Source organism: Myiozetetes cayanensis, unplaced genomic scaffold (assembly GCF_022539395.1).
Source record: "Myiozetetes cayanensis isolate MyiCay16 unplaced genomic scaffold, myiCay2020 scf23, whole genome shotgun sequence".
In the NCBI taxonomy this organism is placed as follows: Eukaryota; Metazoa; Chordata; class Aves; order Passeriformes; family Tyrannidae; genus Myiozetetes; species Myiozetetes cayanensis.
In genome coordinates this window covers 8,229,949-8,250,944 of record NW_026087445.1, presented here as the reverse complement: position 1 = coordinate 8,250,944, position 20,996 = coordinate 8,229,949, and the positions used below count along the sequence as shown (strand labels likewise).

General features: G+C 54.7%; 1 protein-coding gene across 5 annotated transcripts in view; it reads left to right on the top strand.

Moving 5' to 3' along the window:
- GPSM1 (G protein signaling modulator 1) overlaps positions 1-20,996 on the top strand; it is a 64,504-nt gene that overhangs the window by 41,376 nt on the left and 2,132 nt on the right. For 2 of the 5 annotated variants that reach the window (XM_050320015.1, XM_050320014.1), the window contains 3 exons: positions 2,160-2,330; positions 18,609-18,768; positions 20,743-20,951. In XM_050320015.1, coding sequence (XP_050175972.1) covers positions 2,160-2,330; positions 18,609-18,768; positions 20,743-20,951 — 540 coding nt within the window. Of the gene's footprint in view, positions 1-2,159; positions 2,331-11,908; positions 11,930-13,117; positions 13,443-13,830; positions 14,100-18,608; positions 18,769-20,742; positions 20,952-20,996 lie in introns of those variants that run through there. The other 3 variants (XM_050320018.1, XM_050320016.1, XM_050320017.1) reach the window with 3 other exon arrangements.

Genomic DNA, 20,996 nt, shown 5'->3' with positions numbered 1-20,996 from the left:
CCTTTACAGAACTGTCACAGAGAGGAAAAACTTTTTCAAGCTGCAGGTGGGTGTAAATGGTGAATGGGAAAAAGCCTCAGGCTTGAGAAACCATTTGGGAGCCTGAACATCCCAGTAAGCGCTGAGAAGGCCAGCCAGAAGCTCCTCCCTGAATTGACTGTCTTTGGGAAATAGATTCCATGTGCCCTGATGTGTTTTTATCAATTCTCTCAGCTGCCCCTTGGGCATTTTGGCCCCTGCTCTCACCAGTGTGACTCCATCCCTGGGGTGTCGATGGCAGGGACAGCGACGTCCGATGTCAGGGGACATTGGATCGTGTGTCCCCATCGGAGCAGCACAGCCCAGAGGGCTGCCTGGGGGGCTCTGCTGCTGTGTGACTTGCTGCTGATGCTGTTAATGCTGTTGGTTTCCTGCTCTTTGCTGTGAAAGCTGAACCTCATTCAATAGCTCGGGCAGGGTCACGGATTTCAGGGCTTTCATGGGGAGGATGGGGTAAGCAGGAGCTGTGGAGTCAGGTGAGAGTACTCCTGTTGCCCCTGCAGTGGTCCTGTGGGGTGTGTGAGTTCACCTCTACTTGAGAAAGTGTTTTGGATGCAGTTCTCCTTCCTCTCTGCTGCTCTGCTCATAGGGAAAGGGGATTACAGCCGTGGGAGAGGCTTGTTTGCTTTGAGCTCACTGTGGTGGGAGTGATAGGATTGTAAGGTGCAAATCACAGAGATCTGTGAATCTCTGCAGCATCCCCTCGGTATTGTCTCACCTTCTGCCCACCAGCTCTGCCAGAGGCAGCCTTCAAAGTCAGCAGGTCAGGAGCTCCAGTGCCTCTGCCCAGGGTCGTGTGTTGGGGCAGAGTTTGTCTGCCAGGGAAAATACCCACGTTGGTTCTCAGGGCCCTGGCAGATTGCAGGAATCCTCCTTCCTGCTCATCCTGTTTTCTCCATCCTGTGCCCTTTTCCTTGGTTTGAGCTTCTCTGGCTTTAGCCCCCAGCCTTTGGTTCTTGTTTTTTCCTCTCTGTACCAGACTAAAATCTCTTTATCACATGCTGGGTTTCACCCTGAAGGTGCTTACGTGCCGTAATTGAGTCATCTCTTCTGGCTGTCATGCACTGAGCACTCTGAGGGCTCCAACTAAGGCATTGTAAGGCAGTTTCTAGTTCTGAAATATATTCAGGTGGCTGCTTTTCAAGCTGTGGACACTAGCCTGGCTGCGCTGGTCCCATTAATAGCATCCTGGGAAATGAATCTCTCCTTACTTGTTCTCACTATTCCTGTTTGCAGTCTCTGCCACCTCCGTTTCCCAAACATTTCCTGGGGGTGATAATCCTGTGTTTATGGCTGTGGGAGCACTGAGCACAAGCATTTAAGGGAGCAGAGAGGGCAGGGGTGAGACTGCTCGTAGCCTTCTGCTGTACTTACATCATCCTGCTGTCCCCTCGTCCTGCTGGTGGTGTGAGGGCTGGCAAAGAGCTGGATGGGACTCCAGCCATCCATATCCATCTGCCTTTTAGGGCCCTTACCCAGTGGTTTCCTTCTTGCTGTAGGCAGTGGGAGACTCTGAGGCAGGCAGTGCTCTGTCTGTGCTGGGAGGCAAATCCTAGAGGTGGAAAATGCTGTGGAGAGCATCCTTCCCTTGGGCCTGGTCGGGTTATCCATGGGCTGCTGCAGGGCTGGGCACTGGGAACGAGTGGAGGTACAGCCAGTGGAGGGACTTATGCCAAGAGTTTGGTATCCTGGGCAGGATGAGCTTGCCACTCTGTTTAAAGGAGGTTTTTAGGAGTGCAGTTGGCAGGAGTCACTCGCAGCAGTGCCTGTTTCTGCACCTGTCATCCCTCATTCCCTGTGCCCATAAATAAACCAGCCCCGCTCCTACCTGCATACCTGGGGGTTTTTAAGACGATGCCGCTTCTCCCTGTGGAGGAGTTGACTCCTGTGTGTGTTGTTTGGGTGATGCTTCCTCTCCACTCACTAAAATCACACCCTGCAGGGACAGACCAGGTGTCCTGGTTCAGCCCTGCAGGTGCTGAGTGGCATCTCCCACCCTCCAAACCCCACGGTCACGTCGTGCTCCCGTGTCTCCCGTTCCGTGGGTACGTGCCAGCAGATCTCCACGTAAACCTGGGACAGGCAAGTGGTGCACTGACTTGTTTCTTGCTTTCCCCAAGGACCAGAATGGGGACAGCCACCACGTGGGAGACCTGAAGATCTCGGGGAAGGAGTTCCTGTCGTTACCCGCGAGGACGAGGAAATACCGGGAACACCAGTCCAGTTCGGAGAGGAAGTCCCAGGGACCAAGTGCATCACCCTTGGATGCTGGGGAAGTCCGAGTCCAGTCGGTAGGAAGATGGTTTTTATAAATTTTGTATTTTTTTTATTTTTATTTATTATTATTTTAGTGCTGATTCAGGAGTTTCTTGCAGAGAATGTTCTTATTTCGTTTCTGACGCGGTGCAGGGCTGGCCTTTTGGCTGGAAAACAGAGCCCGTGTGTAGCTCTGCTGTTGGAAATTTGGCAAACTTGGACAAATCATTTTGCCTCTTTGAGCCTTAGAATTACTGACCATTTACCAGAGCAGTGGCACCAACCTCCACCACAAACTGGTTTGTGAGAGACTGGTATTTAGCTGTGATATTTGGAACCTTCTCTTGAGGGACAGGAGTGTGGACCTGAGCTTTCCTGGCGCTGTCAGGATGTGATGCCTTGAATTCCAGGAAAACACAGCAGTTTGGACCCCTTGCTTCGTTGAGCTTGATTTTTCAGCCTCCTGGGCCTCATGGGGAGTGGGCTTGTTCCCTTCAAGACTCAGAGCCCTTCTCAGTCTGTGCTGGTCTCCCCAGGTGCTGATGGGGGATCCATGTCCTGAACAGCTCTCCAGGTGCCTTTTTGATGTCTTCAGCCTGACAGCTGAGCTGTCTGTGGGCCGTTACCTTCCGCTTGTGCTGCTGTTTGTTGTGACACAGAACAAACACAAATACTGGGGAGGTTTTCCTGCAGCTGTGTTGGTTTTTGTTCTGGGTCCTGGAGACAGGGATCACACCCACAGCCATGGCATGCTCCTGGCTTGTGGGAGGGGGCTTGGAGATATCTGAACTCTGGGATCTCAAGTGAGAAGCCCCAAGTCCTCAGCTTGTTGCCAGGAGATACGGAGAGTAACAGGGAAGATCAGTGATCTCATGGTGCTTGGAAGTATTTAGGCTTTTGCTTTTATACTGAGTCTGTAACACACTATCACAGCCCTGATTATGCAGCGATTCCAGATGGAATAAATCCAAGCCAGGAAAGATAGGCCTATTTTTTTCTTGGCATTTAAGAAAAGTGAAATTAAATATTTTCATGCTGGGTCTGAGCTGCAGAGCTTGGGGATGAAGCCTGGCTGTGGAGTTGGGGATGCTTGAAAGCGTTTCTAGCTCTGAGCCCTTTGTTCCTGGTCTGTGGATCGTGGGGAGAACATATCCTGCTCTACCTGTGTGCATGGGTGTGTGTACACAGCCCTTTTTACCACAGACATTCCTGATTTTCGGTTCTCTGGCCACTCTCCTGGAGACAGGATCTTTACACCAACTGGGGTTTTTTTTTTAGACTTCTCTGAGCTCCTCCTTCGTTCCCAGCAGTGCTCGTGGAAATGGTCTGATGGGAAAAGCATTTCCTACTGCTCACCGGTGCAAACATGATCATTGAGAAGGAAAACAAAGCTCATCTGAGCCAGAAAGGAGACAGCAGCATGGGGGCACACCAGGCAATACAAAGGCAGAAAAAAAACCCCCCACTTCTGCCAGAAATAGCCTTGTATTTTTAACTCAGACGTTCAGCCAGAGACCAAACAAAAGCCACGCTCCATCAAGAGCCAGGAAAAAGCTTTCCTGAGGAGTGTGGCTGTGGATCTTTAAGCTGTGTCTAAAAGTGGCCCTGTGGGACCTTGCCAGCCACTGGTGACCTCTTGGCAGTGGGGTTTGGTGAGTGGCTGTGACAGGGAGTCTCTGTGGGACCTTCTGAGGGACACAGCGGGGTCACTGCAGGGGAATTGTGTTGTGTGGGTGCTCCCAGCCTGACTCTGTAATGTTTAAAGTCAATGTTGTCTTGCCAAAAGCAAAGCAACCCATTTGTCTTGTGTCCTGCTGCTGTCCCCTCTGTCTGTGCTGGTTCTTGGGGGGGATTTTTGAAGAGCTGCAGTTCCATGGGAACTTTTGTTAATCAATGTAGCAAACGCCTCCTAAATAGGAGAGAAGGTTTTCCAGGTCAGGGAGTTCAGACAAGAATCCCCCCAGATTCCTCATTTTGTGAATGCTCAGAGCAAAAATAATCCATCAGTAAACAGCGAGTCCTTGACTCGAAGTGAGCTCTGATGGTTGATCTAAGGAGCTTTTGTGGGGTGCCACAGTCCCTGCTGTCCCACCATTCAGCACACGTGGTCCTGTGTGCTGCTCTCCCAGGGTCGATCTGCAGAGAGGAACCCAGGCTGTGTGCAGGGATTCCCAGGAAAAAACCTCCTCCCAGGACTCCCAGGTGGAGTGATGCAATCTCTGGGTGAGTCCTGCTGTCAGCACAGCCACTGACCTCCTTCCCCACAAGGGGCTTGTGCAGCAGGCAGGTCCCCCGGGATGGGGAGTTCCTGGGAGAGCAGTGCCCGAGTCAGAGCTCCTGGATTTCCACCCATCCCCTGCCTCGTGTTCGCCTCCCCCTTCCCCCTCCGTGTGCTGGGGTAAGGCTGCCTCCCTGCCAGCCCCGGGGAGGTTACAGAGGCGTGATGGTGGCTGCAAAGTTGTTTGAGCTTGGGATGGCAGGAGCTGCGGTGGTTGTTATTAGCATTGGTGATGATGCTGCTAATTACCGAGCTGCTGGGAAACTCCCCACGGGAGGGGGCGGGACAGGGGAGGGCAGGCAGGGAAAAGTGCAGGGAGGCGAAGCGAGCCGGGGGATGGAGAGGAGCCTGTCCCTCCTGGCAGCTCTGTCGGGCCCTGAGAGAGGGGCTCAGCCTGCTGGCAAAGCCGTGGGGATGCTGGGATGGATAGGAGAAGCCATGGCCCAGGTGCTGCGGAAGGTAGGAGAGCGTGGCAGGTCCCTCCCTGTGCCTCGGACCTTCTGCCGCCGCTGTGCTGGTGCTGCACGTGGTGCTCACACAGGAGGGTCCTGTGGCTGGGGCAGAGAGGGGATTCCTTACCCCTCCCGTGGCCCCATGAAGTGGGGGGATTTCCCCAGTGGGAAGGAGCAGCACTGCCTGGCTCTGGAGATGGGCGAGGGCAGGATTGTGTCCACCTTTGAGGTCAGGCGTGGAGCTCCCATGGGAATCCTCAGGGCTGTGAGTGCCTGGTTCTCCACAGAGGAGGTGGGTTTGGTCTGGGAGAAGCTGGTGAGGGTGAGACACGTTTGGTGACATTTCTGCTCTGTTGCAGAAGGAGCTGCGTTAGAGCTCGGTCCCTGTGCCTGAAGTTGTGGACAGACAGATGAGAGTCCCTCTAAATCCCTGCCTGGGACTCGTGCAGTGCACACCTTCTGAGCTTCCTCCTTTAAAATGAACATCAAAGCAGAGGTTTTGTAGTACACGAAGCTTGCAGACATCAAAGGCTTGCTCATGAATTTAACCCCCCTGCTCCACTGGGGAGAAGGTCATAAATGCTCCTGCTTGGGATTGACTTGGTAAGGGATGTGTTTTAGGGGGTTACCAGAAGGTAACTAGAAGGTTACTGGAAGGATGGGATTTTTCTAACACTTCAAAAATATCAGAGATTGTGTCCTTCACCCTTCTCTCTGAGAGAGCAACCGCTGTGGAAGAAGGAGAGGATGCACAGGAGAAAGGGGCTGTGTATTCCATAAAAGACTATTTGGGAAGGGCTGGGGACCTGCCCAAATTCTGGGCCTGGTGTTTAAGATCAGCACTGAACTGAAGTCTTTTGAGGTCAGTTGGGCTGTGCATGTACCAGAGCTGCACTGTAATGGGTCAAGGTCCAACAGCTGGAGCAAAAACCATGGGGAGAGGTGAGGATCAAACCCTCTCCCCTCCCTGGGGATCTGAGCTCTACAAATGGTCCAGTTCCTCTGGACTTGCCCCTTCCCAGGGAGTGCACCAGCTCGAGGGAGCTCTCCCAACCTGCCCCCCACCCTGTCCTCAGCAAAGACCATTTATAGTCAAGAGAAAGAGGAGCTGTGTTTGATTGCAGTGTTGACTTGCAGAGATGGGTTGCTGATGTATTTAGACACTGAACAATTTTCAAGCTGCGTCGCCAGACATTCCCTAGGACTGATGTTTTTATGAGGCCTTTTTTTATGATTACAGTGAGAAGCAACCATAAAAGAAGGAACAGTTTTGTAGATCATAGGTCCCCACCCCAAAGGCAGAGCTGCCAGAGCTCTTTTGATGGTTTTATGTCCCGTGATTTCCTGGGGGATTGTTGGGTTGAAGGATGCTCATGGTTGACCCTCTGCCTGTTCTGCAGGTGTGATGGTTCAGTGCTGGGCTCGGTGGCTGTGGCAGGGAGATCCTGCCTGTCCCTGCTGAGCCAGGTGTTGTCCAGGCAGTACTCAGATGTCAGGTGTCCCCATTCATCCCCTGTGGCTTCCCTGGGCACTGTGGAATGGGCTGGGTGGATCCTGGGGTGGAAGGATGCATCAGCCTCGGGGGCTTCTGGCCCCGGAGCATCATTTCTCTGGTTGTCTTGTTTGGGAGAAGATTAAACTGATGCTTCCTCAAGCTCCTCAGGAGCTGGAACACAGGGTTAGCACCGGGCAGCCTTTGCTGCTCTGTGATGTTTGTACATCCTCCCTCTCTTTTACCATCGGGTTGGTCGCTGCTTCATCTCACTGAGTTGTGAACTCCCTCAACTCGAGGGCAGCACAAAGCACACCCTCCTTTGTCCCGCAGCCTCGCTGTTTGTTTAACTGCAGGGGTGTAATTACACCATTAGTGTTGGGCAGACTTTCTGGTGTAAACGTGCTCCCAGAGCGAGGGGAGTGGAGAGGAAGGGAGAAGGCAGAGCCAGGGAGAGAGGGAAGGCGGCTGCTGCTAAATTTAAGCCTGTTCCTATGACACCTGGAGGCTGCTGTGGTGGTGTCAGCCCTGTTGGAAGCGAGCAGGTAAACACTGAGGCGCGGCTTCTTCTTGCAGTGTTTTATCTTCCTGCTCAGCCTGTGGGACCTTCCAAGGTGCTCCAGGCAGATGCAGAGCCAGGAGGGAGGCTGTGCTATTTCCTAGCTGGAGGCAGCGTGCTGCACCAGAAAACCTCCTGGAGAGCTCGAGCCTGACAGGTACTGGGGAGGCTCTTGCAGGGATTTGGGCTGTCTGGTTGTCTCCAGAGAGTCACCTGAAATTGTCTGACCTGCCTTTCCTTGAGTCTCTCTGTTCAGCTGTCGGGCCCTCCTTTAGCTCTGACTCAGGTGGGTTGGTTGAGCTGCTGCCTGAGCCGGGAGAGGTGTGAAAAAACAGCTCTCCCCAAATCCAGAGAGGCAGCAGAGCCAAAATTCTTGGGAGTTTTGCAGTGCAGAGCCCTGACCTGCTGTTCCTCACTGGGACTTTGGTGCTGGCATGGGAAGGCAGGGCAATAAACGTGGGGACAGAAAACCTCTGCAAAGTGACTGCACGGAGAAGGGGGGGGAGGCAGCCTCGGTTTGTGCCTTGCGCTGCCTCTGCTGCATTCGCTGCCTCAGAGGCAAATTATCAGTTTCTTCCTTAAATATTAACAGCTGCCAGGTAATGAATTCCCCCTCTCTGTTTTATAACGGCACTAAAATTGGGCTTTGCCTTGGTTTTCTCTGTAATTACCCAGTGAGGCTGTGAGTGAGGGGGAGGCAGGGCAGAGCTGGGCTCTGCTGCACCAGCGTCCTGCCCTGGGGACCGAGCCCAGGCACGACCCTTCCCGAGGGCAGCTCCAGGGCTGGGGCTGCACCAGCTGCTGCCTGAGGCTTAGGGCTTTATGGTCCTTCTTCAAGTCCCTTTTTCTTGTGCAGAGGTGGTTTGGGAGGGAGATTAACACTCATAGTTGGAGTCAAAGCCAGAATTACCCACCAGGCTCCTCAGACTGAGTAGAAACGAGACCCTGTCACCCCTCAGGATGCAGGAAACTTCCATGTGCTCCCTGGGACAGGGCTGATGGCAGGGCACGTGGTATGGGCTGCAGGGATCAGTATCCTTCCTCCTCGATGAGATGCTTCGGTGTTTGAAGTCCCAGAGATAAAGATGAGTTCCTTATCTCCGTCTTTGGGATATTCCTGTTGCTTGCACACCCTCGTTCTGCCTTTCCCCACTCCTCCTGTCCCTTGTTTTCCCTCCTCCCAGGCTGAGGTCAGGCTGTGTGGAAGGGAGATAGGAGGCAGGATTTAGACAAGCCTGTGCCTGTGCATCAGCCACACACAGGGAGAAGAACACGCTGGCTGTGCCATGTGCAGGATGGTGGCCAAGCCCTTGGCTCTGCAGAGCTTACACCAAGGACCCCCAAGGGCTGGGTGCTTCTCAGATCCCTTGGGATGAGGATCAGGGGAATGTAGGAAAGCACATATCCCATCCATAACTGATCAGAGCTAGAAAACTGTAAGACAGAGCCACTTACCCCAGGAATCTGCTCTGGGGAGGAGATAAAACCCGAGCTGGTTGTCCAAGGACCCCCAGCAGACCTTTGGAGGTTATGACTGAATGTCTGCCTCTTGCTGGTCCAGTGGTCTGGGCTGGAGGTGACTCACCAAGCTACCAAAATGCATTTTTCTTGCCTTGACTCGTTGAAAACTGAATTTTCAGTTATTGGCACTTTAAAGCCATAATTGAGGTCTGCTCTCCTCCTTGCACAACCTTTTCTCCCGGCAAACTGTCAGCCATCAAGTGGTATGAGACAGTAAAAGAGATGTTACACTCACCATTTCCTAGAAACTGTCACTTTAAAGAGAACAGCACTAAAAAAAAAAAAAAAGGGGGATGAATTGAAGCCAGACCCAGAGCAATAAAGCTGCAAGTGTTTTGATTTCTCTCAAATCCTGGAACTTTTCATTCATTTCTCAGGTCTCTGCTGTACCTGGGGCACTTTGTGTGTTCACAGTTCCGGCCTCTGGCATTTATTAAACTGCACGTGCCAGAAGAGCTTAAAGAAAAATCATAGTCCAGGTTCTCTTTGGAGGTAAATCCCTGGAGCTGGGATGACACCAGAGTTCATTTGTGGGCTGGGAGGGGAGTTCAAGGAGCCAGTGATGGGCAGTGACCTCCTCAGGTGATGGGTTGTTCCTTAACCCACTGCTTGTGGATGGATGTGGTCCCATCCAATGCCAATCCTCTCCTCTGGATTTAGGATAGCAGAGGTTTTGGGGTCTTTCTGGGGCTTTCTTGTCACTATATTTGGACTAGGAGCAGAAAACTGAGGCTCCCTGGGAGCTGGCCAAGGGTCCTCCATGGTTTGCAGGAGTCAGGAGCAGGACGTGAATCCATAAATCAAGGGAGCCTGAAAAGAGGAAGGTTCAAACGCTGTTTTGTGGAGCTGTGATGATAAAACCTTCCCTGGCAGCAGGAGGGTTCCCTCTGCCCCTGTGTGAGTGTGAAGGCAGCTCGGGGGCTGTCAGGGTTAGAGGTGCAGGCAGGCAATTCCCAGCTGGACAGAGGGTGTCCCTGTTTTTGGCAGTGGCTGCTGGGCAGGGCACAGCCTGTGTCGGGGTTAATGGGGCCATCAGAGCCTCTGCTCACACCTCACCTTCAGCCTGTGTCCACGTCCCCATTAGCAGTGCTATTTTTAAGCCTCCCAAGGCAATTAACACCAATTAATCTAAAAAAGCCCAAATAGTGTGGTTTTTTCCAGAGCCCCTGGCTCTTTGCTGTTCTTGCAGCCCCAGCCCTGGCAGAGCTGAGCCCAGGGAAGGACTCCCTGTGCAGGGACTGCTGGGGAGATGTGCAATTAGAGCAGGGCCCCAAACCGTCCCCTAGATCCAACTTTTCCATCCTGGATGGTGCTGCCTCTGCCCACAGGGAGAGTTCCAGTTCCCTGCAGTGCTTATTGTGCCAGAGGAGAGGGGGAACCACCTTCTGCAATGGTTCTGCCCTGACCTGAGAGCCAGCAGAGGGTGAGGGCACCGAATGTGCCTGGGAACAGGAGGTGCAGCTCCCATGGGATGTGCAGGAAACTCCCAGGAGGACTTTTTTTGCCTGTATCTAAAACCCATTTGCATCCCAGTATTCTCTGGGCACTGTCATGTGGAGCAAACCCCAAGCAGGGTGTAGTTTCATCCTGCCCTTTAGAGCAGCAGGTACCAGATGCTTTTGGCCGATAGGAGAAGCCGCTCCTGCCTTTTGCATGGGATTTTCGTCTTACCTGTTTGAACTCCTCTGAGCAGGGCTGTGTCTGACCATCCCTGCGATGGCAAACCCACAGGTACCAGCCCCAGGAACCCTCCCTGCCCCAGCAGGGCCAGGATTTCATGTTCTGTGGGGTGCCTTGCACAACAAAGCCTTGATCTCGAACGCGGCCTTCAGGCATTACCAGAGTGTGAGTGAGTAAATAATAATTAAGATCTGGGCGTTTTTGCTGCAGTGAGGGGTGTTTACGTGCAGGCTGGATGTGTTGTGGGTGCTGATGGAGATGGGTGTGCACAGATCCACCACCAGCTTCACCATCACCACCATCACCACCACCCCTGGGTGAAGGTGCCGCATCTGTTCAGCTCCTTCTTAAAACATCGCTGCGCTGAGAGCAAGTAGGTGTCTAAACAAAAGTCTGCTTCAGGAAAGCAGCACAGTTTTGGCAGTCCAGAGACAGGTAGGCCTTTCTGCAGAGCGTTTTCAAAGCAAATTGTCAGGAGCTTCCAGTTTGAGATGGGGGGGAGGAGGGCACCTGTGCTGCTGGAGCGTTGGATCATCTCCATCTCCAAAGAGGAACGAGCCCTTTGCTGGCAGTGACCTCCCCTGCCTCCCCATCACCTCCAGAGGCCTGGGAGTGGGGAGATGGTGGTCTGGTGGATAGAGCAGGTGATTGGGAGTTGAGCTCCACGTATTAACCTTGGCCTCTGTGCTAATTAATCGAGAATATGGGTTATATCCTTTAAAGCAACGGAGTTATTTCGGTTGAGCAAATTACTGCTGCTCAGCTGAGACTCCACAGCCGAGCGTGGTCCTATTTCCATCCCCTTCCAACTGCAGAGCAAATCACTGCAACTGGCTGGAGCTAAAGCCCTTTTTTGCTGCTTGGGTGTGTGTTGGTGTGCACAGCCAGGTACCAGTAGCTCTGGGTGAGGGTGAGCACTCCAAAAACTTTCTGCTTGTTGGCAATCACCTGAGTTGTTTTAAGCAAGTAGTTCAGGTTCACTCCCACTTTTGGTGTTTAAGGGATGCTCCAGGTTTTTGCTGGGCCAGATTGACCTCTGTATCACTCATCCTCTTCCACAGACTGGAGAGATAGACCTGGAGTGATGATGCCTCTACCTTGTCTCCTCAGTTAGCAAAACAAGCTTCAGGTGCTAAATCCAGCCTGGTGTGTTTCTGTTAAATGGTGACAGGGAAACCCAGCCTGGTGTGGTAAATGCTGTCAAAACCCAAGTGGAAAAGTCACTACATTAACTAGAGAGACTGTTTGAATGCACATATTGCCTCCCAGGGAGAAGCCAAAGTCATTTCCGTGCTATGGCCACACTGGTCTCATCAGCGAGGCTGGGCTGACCTGTGATTCCAGGGCAGGTTATTGTGTAGCTGAGGAAAAAGGGAAAATCCAATATTAATGTGGTTGCTGCACAGAATGGCCAGATCTGCTCACAGTGGCAGGAGCTTCCAGACAGTTGGATGAGCACTGCGAGCAGCAGAGGTGTCAGTAACACTTCAGCCAGACACCCACGAGGCACAGCACGCTCCCTCCCCGAAGGACATCAGAAATTACATTGTCACCTGCTGCGGAGCCACAGGCGGGGATTGAAGCCCTGTGTGCCAGCAGGGCCTGGTCCCAACAGGTCAGCACTTACTGCGTTACGGGAGGAGGGAGAGTGGGTGAGTTATTTGGATTTTGTTTGGAACAATAAAACCCAAGTTATTTGAGATCTTAACAACAGAGCCAGCTTTTAGCACCGGCGTTTATAGGGATGAGTGGGCGAGTTGTTTAAAGGCAGGAAAAAAAAAAAAATCATCTTTGAAAACAGTCCAAGTGAGGGTGATGATAATTTCATGCTACAAGGGAAGCGTGAGCACGTCCTGGGTTTGGGCAGGGTGTGTATGGTCTGTGCCAGGGGCTGGGGCAGAGCAACCCTGCAGGGCACACTCAGTCCCTGGCTCAGAGCTGGGACCTGCCAGTGCAGGGGGTGTCTCTGCAGATCACAGACCTCTCATTCACCCCCCTTTGCTGCAGCCTAAACCCAGAGGGGAAATGTCATTTCCTCTCGTTGTTCCAAGCACAGACCTCGTGTGTGTGTGTGTGTGTGGGCTCTGCCCCTGGGTTGTTACCCATCTTCTGCAGGAGTCCTGGTCTCGGGTCCCACACAGTTTCCATCTTTCTGTGTGACCCCTGGAAATAAATGTTCTGGTGTGGAAAAGCATGGGCAGTTCCCCAAAGCTGCATTTGGTCAGGCTAAAGAAATCTACTACTTCTGCAGTGAAACATGAGAGTGGAGTGTAAGAGGACAGTGCAGACAGAGAGCTGAGAGTGCCATCTGGGCTCTGTCCCCATTTTGCCCCTTTGGAAAGCCGCTTCCCTTGCCTCATTTCACTGCCAGAAATCCCCGTTTCACAAACGTGAGGTAAGAAGAGCTCTCTGGCTGCTGCGTGGCATTTCCATCTTTCCCTCTTTAAAACCCTGTTGCAATTAGAAATTAGAAATTTCCCTCAGTTGAACAGTGGTGCGTTTAAATCAGGAGGTGCTTATGGCTGAGCAGCTTCAGCTCTTGCAATAAGACAAAAAAAAAATAAAAAAAAAAATCACATATCTAATAATATGAGGAGCAGGAGGACTATCAGGAGCTAAAAATGGCCCTTCAGTATTTTGGTGCTTCCAATCCCGGCGATCAGATCGTGTCTGTGTGTGCACAGAGCGTTTGCTGCCGCGGTGCCTGTGCCCGTGGAGCCGAGCGCGTTTGCAGATGTAGTTTAGGAGGATCGATCCCAATCTATTTTTAAGGTAAAGTGAGTGTGGCGGGTGGGAGGTGAGGAGGTGGAAGGAAAGCTAAATATTCACGTAGCTCCGCTGTGTGTTTAAGAGCATCATCTAATAACACGAGGAGGGATCGTGGCAGCGAGGTGAGGGAGAGAGGAGCCTTCTGTGGAGCCCACCCCCCCCCGTGCCAGGGCACCGGCGTGGCTCTGGGAGGAGCAGGGCTGTCGCTTTAAGCCTCATCTCGCACCCAGCGGGTCACTGGAGCTGGCGACGTTCTTCACATGGCTCCGCGCTCCGCATAAATCCGCGCTCCCGGAGCGGGGCTGGGAGAGCTCCCGGCGCTGCCCTGCGAGGGGAAGGTCGGTCCTGCCCGTGGACATGTGAAAGCTGGAGCCTGGGGAAGAGCTGCCTGCTGAGGTCAGTGAGGAAAACTCGGGTTTTGTTGGTGTTTCCTTCTTTTCTGTGAAACGAGAGGCTGGATCGGGAGGAGGAGGAGGAGGAGGAGGGGGTAGATACAGAGGCACGGAGGAGAGATCCACTCAGGCCGGGATGTGCCTGCGTATGCTCAGGGGGTTTAAAGTTTTCAGGGAGCTTCAGCGTGAACTTTTTATTATTAATAATTTTGCAACTTCATTCCTGGTATTTTGGCAGCTTCGTGGGCTGCAGGCGGTGCTCAGGCTCTGGGGCTGTGCTGTGTCTCACAGTGGAGGGTGCCGAGGGTGGGTGGTGGATCCCTGAGCCCGGGGAGGGGACCCACGGAGTGTCTGCCACCAGCCCTGCCCTCGGGGGGAGCGTGGCAGCAGCGTTGGTGTGGAAAGGGAAGTGGCGTCCTCAGCAAAGACCGGGCGAGTTTTCCAGCTCTGCTGACTCTGGAGGTGATGGGCTCGTCAAGGAGTGGAGATTCCAGCCAAGGTGCTGGTGGCCAGGCACTGGGAGAGCCCCTGAGATGATGTGGTGCTCCTGGGGAAGCAGGCTGTGGCTTTCAGGCAGGGATTTCCTTCCACTCCTCTCCTCCAGCCCCCACTTGCCGTTCGGGAGCTCTCCGCAAACCTCCCCCTCGCTGCCTTTCACCAGGTGAGGTTCAGAGCCTGATGGTTGGTTTGGGGTTGTGCAGCCCCCACGGTGGGTTCTCCAGGGTGAGGTGTTGGGGTGGGGCAGGATAAAGAAAAGCCACGTGCAGGGGACTGACGGGCAGCGGGGCAGCCCTGGAGAAGCTGCTCCTGGCACTGGGGGTCACCAGCACCGGCAGCCCCGCTCCTGCCGGGGGGGGTTGAGGTTGGCTGCCTTGAAAAGAGCAGAGGTGAGGAGTGGTGGTGTGTCTGGTTCACAGAGGGAGAGGCAGATAAGGCATGGCACAGATTTATCTGGGAATGAATATCTGCCAGGCCCTGGGCACATAACGCTGCCAGAACAAGGGGCACGCTTTTCCAAGGATTGTCCACCGGGGAGAGCTTGGCCCTGGGGACCAGGCACTTTTCCCTGACCTGGCCACCAACAAGATGCCTTCAAACAGCAGGTCCTGAGGTGGATCCACTGTGCCAGATCCACTGGGAACTGCTGGGCAGCAGGTCCTGCCTGCAGGTCCCCTCGGAGGGCTGGGTAAAGCAACCCTTGAGCCTGAGGGCTCCTTCCTGCCTCGGGGCAGATCTGCAAGAAGCTGAGCCTGGAGGACAGGAGGGGAACCAAGGGCAGGTCAGTGCCCTGGGGACACCAGCTGTGGGAGGAGAAGCTGATCTGACAGAGGGACAACGTGTGGCCCTTTGGATGGCTCAGGAGAGCGTCGTCAGTTTGGTCTGGTGGGAGAAGCTCCTTTTGAAGGGGATGTTTCCCCCATGGAATCACTGGTGGATGTGCCATTTCTTGGCCAGCACAGAAAGATCTGGTGGTGTTTGGGGGTCTCTGGAGCCCTGTCCCAGAGCACCCTGAGAGCGATTCAGACAGGTTTTGGTGGGGCTGAGCAGTGAGTGTGGGAAGAGCTGCATCCCGAGCTGCTGTGGGGGCAGCAGGAAGCTGTGGGAGAAGCCGCCACCTCCAGAGCGTTGGGTTGAGGGTACCTGTGACAGCAGGTGTTGGTGCCTGGTGGGGGAAATATGGGCTGCTCAGGGGCCAAAGAGAGACTGTGGACACGGTGCTGATCCTGGGATGGGGCTTGGGAGTGGGAATGTGTCAGAGAAAGGCTCTCACGGGTGGGCAGCGGCTCCAAGGGTGGAAGCCCTGTGGGGCATCTGTGGGCTGTGACTTCAGGTGTTGGGAGCTGGGAAGCAGTTTGGTTCCTGCAGTTAGGTCTTCTGCCTTTGTTTAGTGGCTTTCCTGACTCCCAAGTGAAAATGGCTGAGGGGGTTTAGGCACAGGAGTTGGTTTTTTGCTTTTCCTGGGATCGCTTCAGCCTTTGCTCCACCTGCACATCCGGAATGTCCGGACCGAGGCATCTCCCCAGGAGATTCTTCTGCGTGTCCTGCACGTCTCGGGCAGAGCTGGGCAGCCCAGGACATTATTTGGTGTGAATGAGAGTTTATCAGAGAGGAAATAGGGTGGGTTTGTGCTCTTCCACAGGGCAGTGACCTGCAGGGACTCCCAAGCCCTCCCGGTGAGCCGATGGTCCCGTCCTGCAGGGAGAGGGGGGAGTGGCAGCAGGATCTGCTCCTCGCTGCCTCTCCAACACCTCAGCTGTGGTTTGCACATCCTGAATCCACCCAGGCAGGTTAAACAGCCTGTTCATCCACCAGCAAGGGAATGTATGCAAAATCCTGGATGCTCTCCAGGAAAGAGAGTGTGTCAGGAGGGAGAGTCCTGCTCCCAGGCTGTCCCGAGCCAGGTTGCTCAGCTCTGTGATGAGCTGACGGTGTCCAGGTGGGAATACCACTCTCAGAAAATGGGAACAAAGCTCTAAGCCCTGTGAATGGGACCTCCACCTGCCTGGGATGGAGCCATCCCTGTCTTCCCAAGGTCAGGGAGCAGAGGCTCCACTCTTGTTCTTGTCCCCCCATGGGGAGAGGTGTGTGTGTGCCAAGGGTGTGTTTGCAGCCAGATCTGCCCCGGGGTGAGCTCTGCTGTGCCAGCTCTCCCAGCCCCTGGGCTCTGGGGGCCACCAAAAGCCCCAGGTCCCTCTGCCCCGTGCAGACAGGGTTGGTTTTAATTTTGTGACAGCATCTGGCTGACCACAGGAAGGTGACAGGTGGCAGAATTTGGGCAGTTGAAGTGCTGGAAGCAGAGGATGGGGGATGAGGCCAGGCAGGGACACCAGCCATGGGGTGAGTCTTGGGGCTGGGAACCGAAGGTGGTGCCCAGGAAGCATTTAGGGACCTGGGCCCGTGGTGCCTGCTGTGTGTGTCTGTCCTATGGCTGTTGCTCAGCCCCGTGTGGGGATGCCCTGGATGTGCCAAGCCCCGGGCGAGCACAGATGGTGAGCCCTGGGGTGTGATCGCACCTCCATCTGCCCTCGCAGCTCCTGCCTCGGGGCTCGGAGCAGCCTGGGAGGGAGGGAGGGAGCCAAGCACTCCGTGCCTTGTCACATTTGGGCATTTTAATTAGAGAGGTGCAGGCCTGGGGCTGGGACAGGGATCCTGCTGTCCTCAGGAGCTGCCCTGAGGCTCCCCCCGTCCCGGCTGGCACAGCACGTGTGAGCCCCAGTCGTGGCCCACGGGCACCGACCTCCTGCCCCTGGCGTGCCACCCTACCGGGAGGTACCCGGGCACACAGCCAGCCCCATCCCACACTTCCATGCACTGCCTGTTCTTCCCACTGATTCAGAGCATCCTCTCCTCTCCCAGACACGCTGTGAGCAGGGATCCCTACACCCCAAGTCGCAGGGTCTCTGGCAGGACGTGCCCCAGGGGAATCTGGTCCCTGCCAGGGGAGACAGAGCCCCCTGAGCTGGGGGTTCTGGCCACACTGTCAGGCTGCTCCTGCAAGGGGGAACTTGTCCTGTGGATCCAGAACTGCTCTGATTTACTCCGTGTGGTTGTGGGGAAGCTGGAGGGAGGCTCGGTGTGAATGAGCCACTTCCTCCTCTAGCCTGAAATTTGGGTCACACAACCCAGCGCAGCAGAGCTGTGAGAGATGCAGTTCACCCTCGGTTCAAGCTTTGATTTCCAGGGTGCAACTGTTGATGGTTCAGAGGATGGATCCATGAGCAGATCGGCACGTGGAGGGAGGTGAGAGGGGTTTTTCCCCTCCCCGATCAGCTCCCACATTGCTAATGTTCCTCTCTGGCCCGCTGCTAATTTTGACTCTGCCCTAAATAGAAGCTGAGAGCATCTCATCTGCTTCACTTGGCATACAGGAAAATTGTTTTCCTTCATTTACTCAATCCAACTTGTGGCTTTAACCCTGTCAGCACAAGTCTCTCCCTGTTGCAGAGCTCCCATGAAGGGCTTTACCTGCCCCTGCCCCAGGGAAGAGCTCTGCTGGGAATGGCACTGCATGAGGTGGGATTGGGAAGGCTCCCAGAGCGGCCACAAGCAGAGCTGGGAGAGGGACTTTGCTTCAGCAGCAGCCAAGGGGATCCCTTCTCTGCTGGAAAGTCTGGCACTCGGGGCTGGCTCTCCCTGTGCCCTCTCCATCTCTCTGGCGGGATGTGATGCACCCCAGGAGGGATCCAGGGCTCCTGCCCAGGCTCCGTGCTGGAAAATAGCACAGACAGACCCAGCTGTAGGAGGTTTTGGTTGGTTTCAGTTGTGGGGTTTTTTCCAGCAACTGGTGGGATCAGCCTGGCACTCAGGGACCGTCCCCAAGCCTGGCAGATGCCCCTCTTATCACTGGTTAATTTTATCTCCCATTCCAAGGGACTCCTTGGAAAGGTCTCTTGTTCCTGCTGCTCTGGGCTTGCTCTCAGGGCACGCAGCCTCATTCCGTGCTGGAACTGGCTGTTGGACTGGCGGCCTCCAACACAAACCCTCCTGCAGCACAACTTAAATATATCCCTGTCCAGTGCAAGGTGCTCATTTGGGGCTCTTGTGTAAGAGCTGCTGTCCTGAAAAACTGTAATTTAGTGGCATTTTCAGCTGGGTCACTGTTACAAGTGCTGTGCTGAGGACATGGGGGCACCGAAGGGAAGTGCTGGGGTGCGAGGGGCAGTGCCCTGGAAGGGTTGGATTGAGCTGGTGGAAAAGCAAACCCTGAGCTCGGGCTGAGCCCTGGCTGGGCACTCAGCAGCATCTCAGCCAAGGTGGCTGCACAGTTCCCCTTCACCCTTCTCTGAGCCCAGCCCTTTCCAGCCCAGGAGCTCCCACAGAGCAGTGCCTGGGAAATGCTGTCCCCTTTTGTCCCCTCTTTCCCCTTCAGCTTCCAGTTTGCTCCGGGAGCTCGAGGCACTGCAGTGACAGCGACTGCTCAGCGTGAGGCTCGTCTGCGTGCTGGTGGGCTCTGCTTTGGGCTGTGCAAGTGCCTGGAGCCTCTGGGATCAGAGGGACCAAGGAGCAGTGACCCCAAAAGGCTCCTGGAGGGGGGACTTGGCAAGCCAAAGGCACAGCCAGGACCTGGCCTCGGAACGGACCAGGAGAGGCCGTGACCATTCCCGATCCACACCAGACGGAGCGATTGGAGCTGTTCAGGGTGTTCTGACTCTCTCTGCTCTCTTTCCAGAAAATCAACCGGACCCCTTCGGATGAGGAATGCTTCTTTGACCTGCTGAGCAAGTTCCAGAGCAACCGGATGGATGACCAGCGCTGCCCGCTGGAGGAGTGCCCGTCGGAGGCTGCGGAGGCAGCTGCCACCCCGGTGCCTGCCCTGGGAGAGCGGATATGTGAGCACCGGAGCGTTCCTAAGGCCCTGTTTCTGTGGGAGCACCGCTGCTCCCGCAGCCTGGCCAGCTGTTGTGGTTTACTGTGGCTCCCGTGATGTTTTCCCTAAGCCTCAGCTCTCTGAACTTAGCAGTTCCTTGGCAATCTCCCTCATTATTTAAGGAAGGAAGAGACATTCTTATGTTAATGGTTGCTGAGGGGAAGGCTTGGAGAATGCCAGCGAAGGCTTGGGGATTAAACTAGGAAGAGGAATGCAAAATGCACTCGGGATTTTTCCAGTGTGGATCTTTAGGTGTTGGCTTTGGAATGGCGAGGTTGGCACGGCAGATCCTGTCGCTTCCATGAGGAAGATGATGATGGTCATGGCTGAGGGAGCCTTGTAATTACCCGTGGCGTGCAGGGTCAGGGTCAGGCTTTCTCAGGCAAGTTAAAATATTGCCAGTTTTTGTAATAGTGTTACCATGGAGGAAGAACTTCTGGATTTTGTACCGTTCTTGGATGCTGTGGTGATAGGTGCTGCATAAGGACAGAGGAGCCAGAGGGACGGATAAACAGTGGGAAGCTTCAGCAGGCAGACAGAGCTCACTCGCCCCCAGGAAGAGCAGGGATAAATTGAGGAAGGCGCCTGACAAACAGACGGGACAGGAAAGGCAGGGCTGTGTTTGCACTCGGGTTTTTTGGTGTTTTTGCCTTTGTTTAACCCAAGCTGGAGAGAAGCTCTAAAATGCACAGGTCGAACTCCAGGCTTAATCACCGGCACAAAGGGCTCCAACCAGTCCATTTGAGCTGAGGGATTTGTTTATCAGTTTCCAAATGACTACAAAGTGCAAACGGGAGAGGAGGAGACCCCTGGCACTCCTCTGAGTGCGACCAGAGCCGGGCACAAGGAGCAGGGGCAGGGGCTGAAGTGGCAGTGAGAGCAGAGCTGTGCGGAGGTGGTCAGGAAGGCAGGTTGGCTGTGAGGTGAGAGGGTTTTTATCATCTAAAAATAGGGTGGAAATAAGCATCACTTTGTCAAAAGATGCATTTCTGACACAGAAGTGCATTTGGCTGTAACAGCTGTGTAATTTAGGAGACTGGGTTTAAAATACGGAGCTTTATAAAGAATGCACAAGCAGCACATGTTGTGTTCGGCTCCTTTGGGCTCTGAGCCTTTTTGGACGTGTTATTTTCAAGGATTCTTTGTGAGCTGAAGGGGAAGAAACTCATCTTTGCGTCAGGGCTGAGATTTTTCCTGTTGTTTTTGCAGCTCCATGAGCTGGGGCTCCAAGATGATCTCGCTGTGTCAGGAGGCTCGGGGCAGCCTCTGCCCCAGTGCTTTGTGCTCAGTGGGGCAGGAACACCAGTCAGGCTGGGGTTCTTACAGTTTTCCTTTTGCTTGTCCCTGTCTGAGTGCAGTGTCTGTTGTTTGGGAGCCTTTCCCTGCCCAGAAGCTGCCAGGAGCCAACAGGCTCTTTGCAGTGAGGCATTTCCGAAGGGTCTATAGAGGGGGGATTACGTGTACCGGTTCTGGGACCTCCTGGCACCAGCCTGTGCCAGCCCTATCCCCGGGCTGTGGACTCACCTTGGCAGCCTCTCCTTGAGTCCTGTCACAGCACTCAGGAGCTCTGTGTCATCTGTGACTGTTGGGGTCTGCCTGGTGCCTCTTGGCTCCAGCTGGGAACCACAGTGGAAGTGGCAGTGGAAGCTGGAAAAAAAAGTGATCACACCCAGGCTGTGGTTAAGATGGGGGGCACTGAATCTCCTGGTGGCCTCCAGGAGCCTGACCAAGCGCAGTCAGTGGCAGGGAGCCCCTCAGCGGGTCCAGCAGTGGGAGATGGGGGTGAGGTTCTGCTTTTCACCCTGTCACGGCACCTCCTTCCCCCTTGTGCTGCCTGCCAGGTCAGTGCCTGTGTGGGAGGGGGGCTGGACAGTGGTTTGGCGAGGAGGATTTGGGCTCTGCAGGCAGAGAGGGTGACCCTGCCCTGTCCCCACAGCACAGTCTGCCCTGATGGCATCTCCGCAGACAGAGGAGTTCTTCGACCTCATCGCCAGCTCCCAGAGCAGGCGCCTGGATGACCAGCGTGCCAACGTGGGCAACCTGCCGGGGCTGCGGATAACCCACAACAACCTGGGGCACCTGCGCGTCGAGGGGGACGCCCAGGAGCCCGGGGACGAGTTCTTCAACATGCTCATGAAGTGCCAGGTACCCGTGCTGGGGGGGAGCAGGACCCCTGACCCCTCTGCTCCA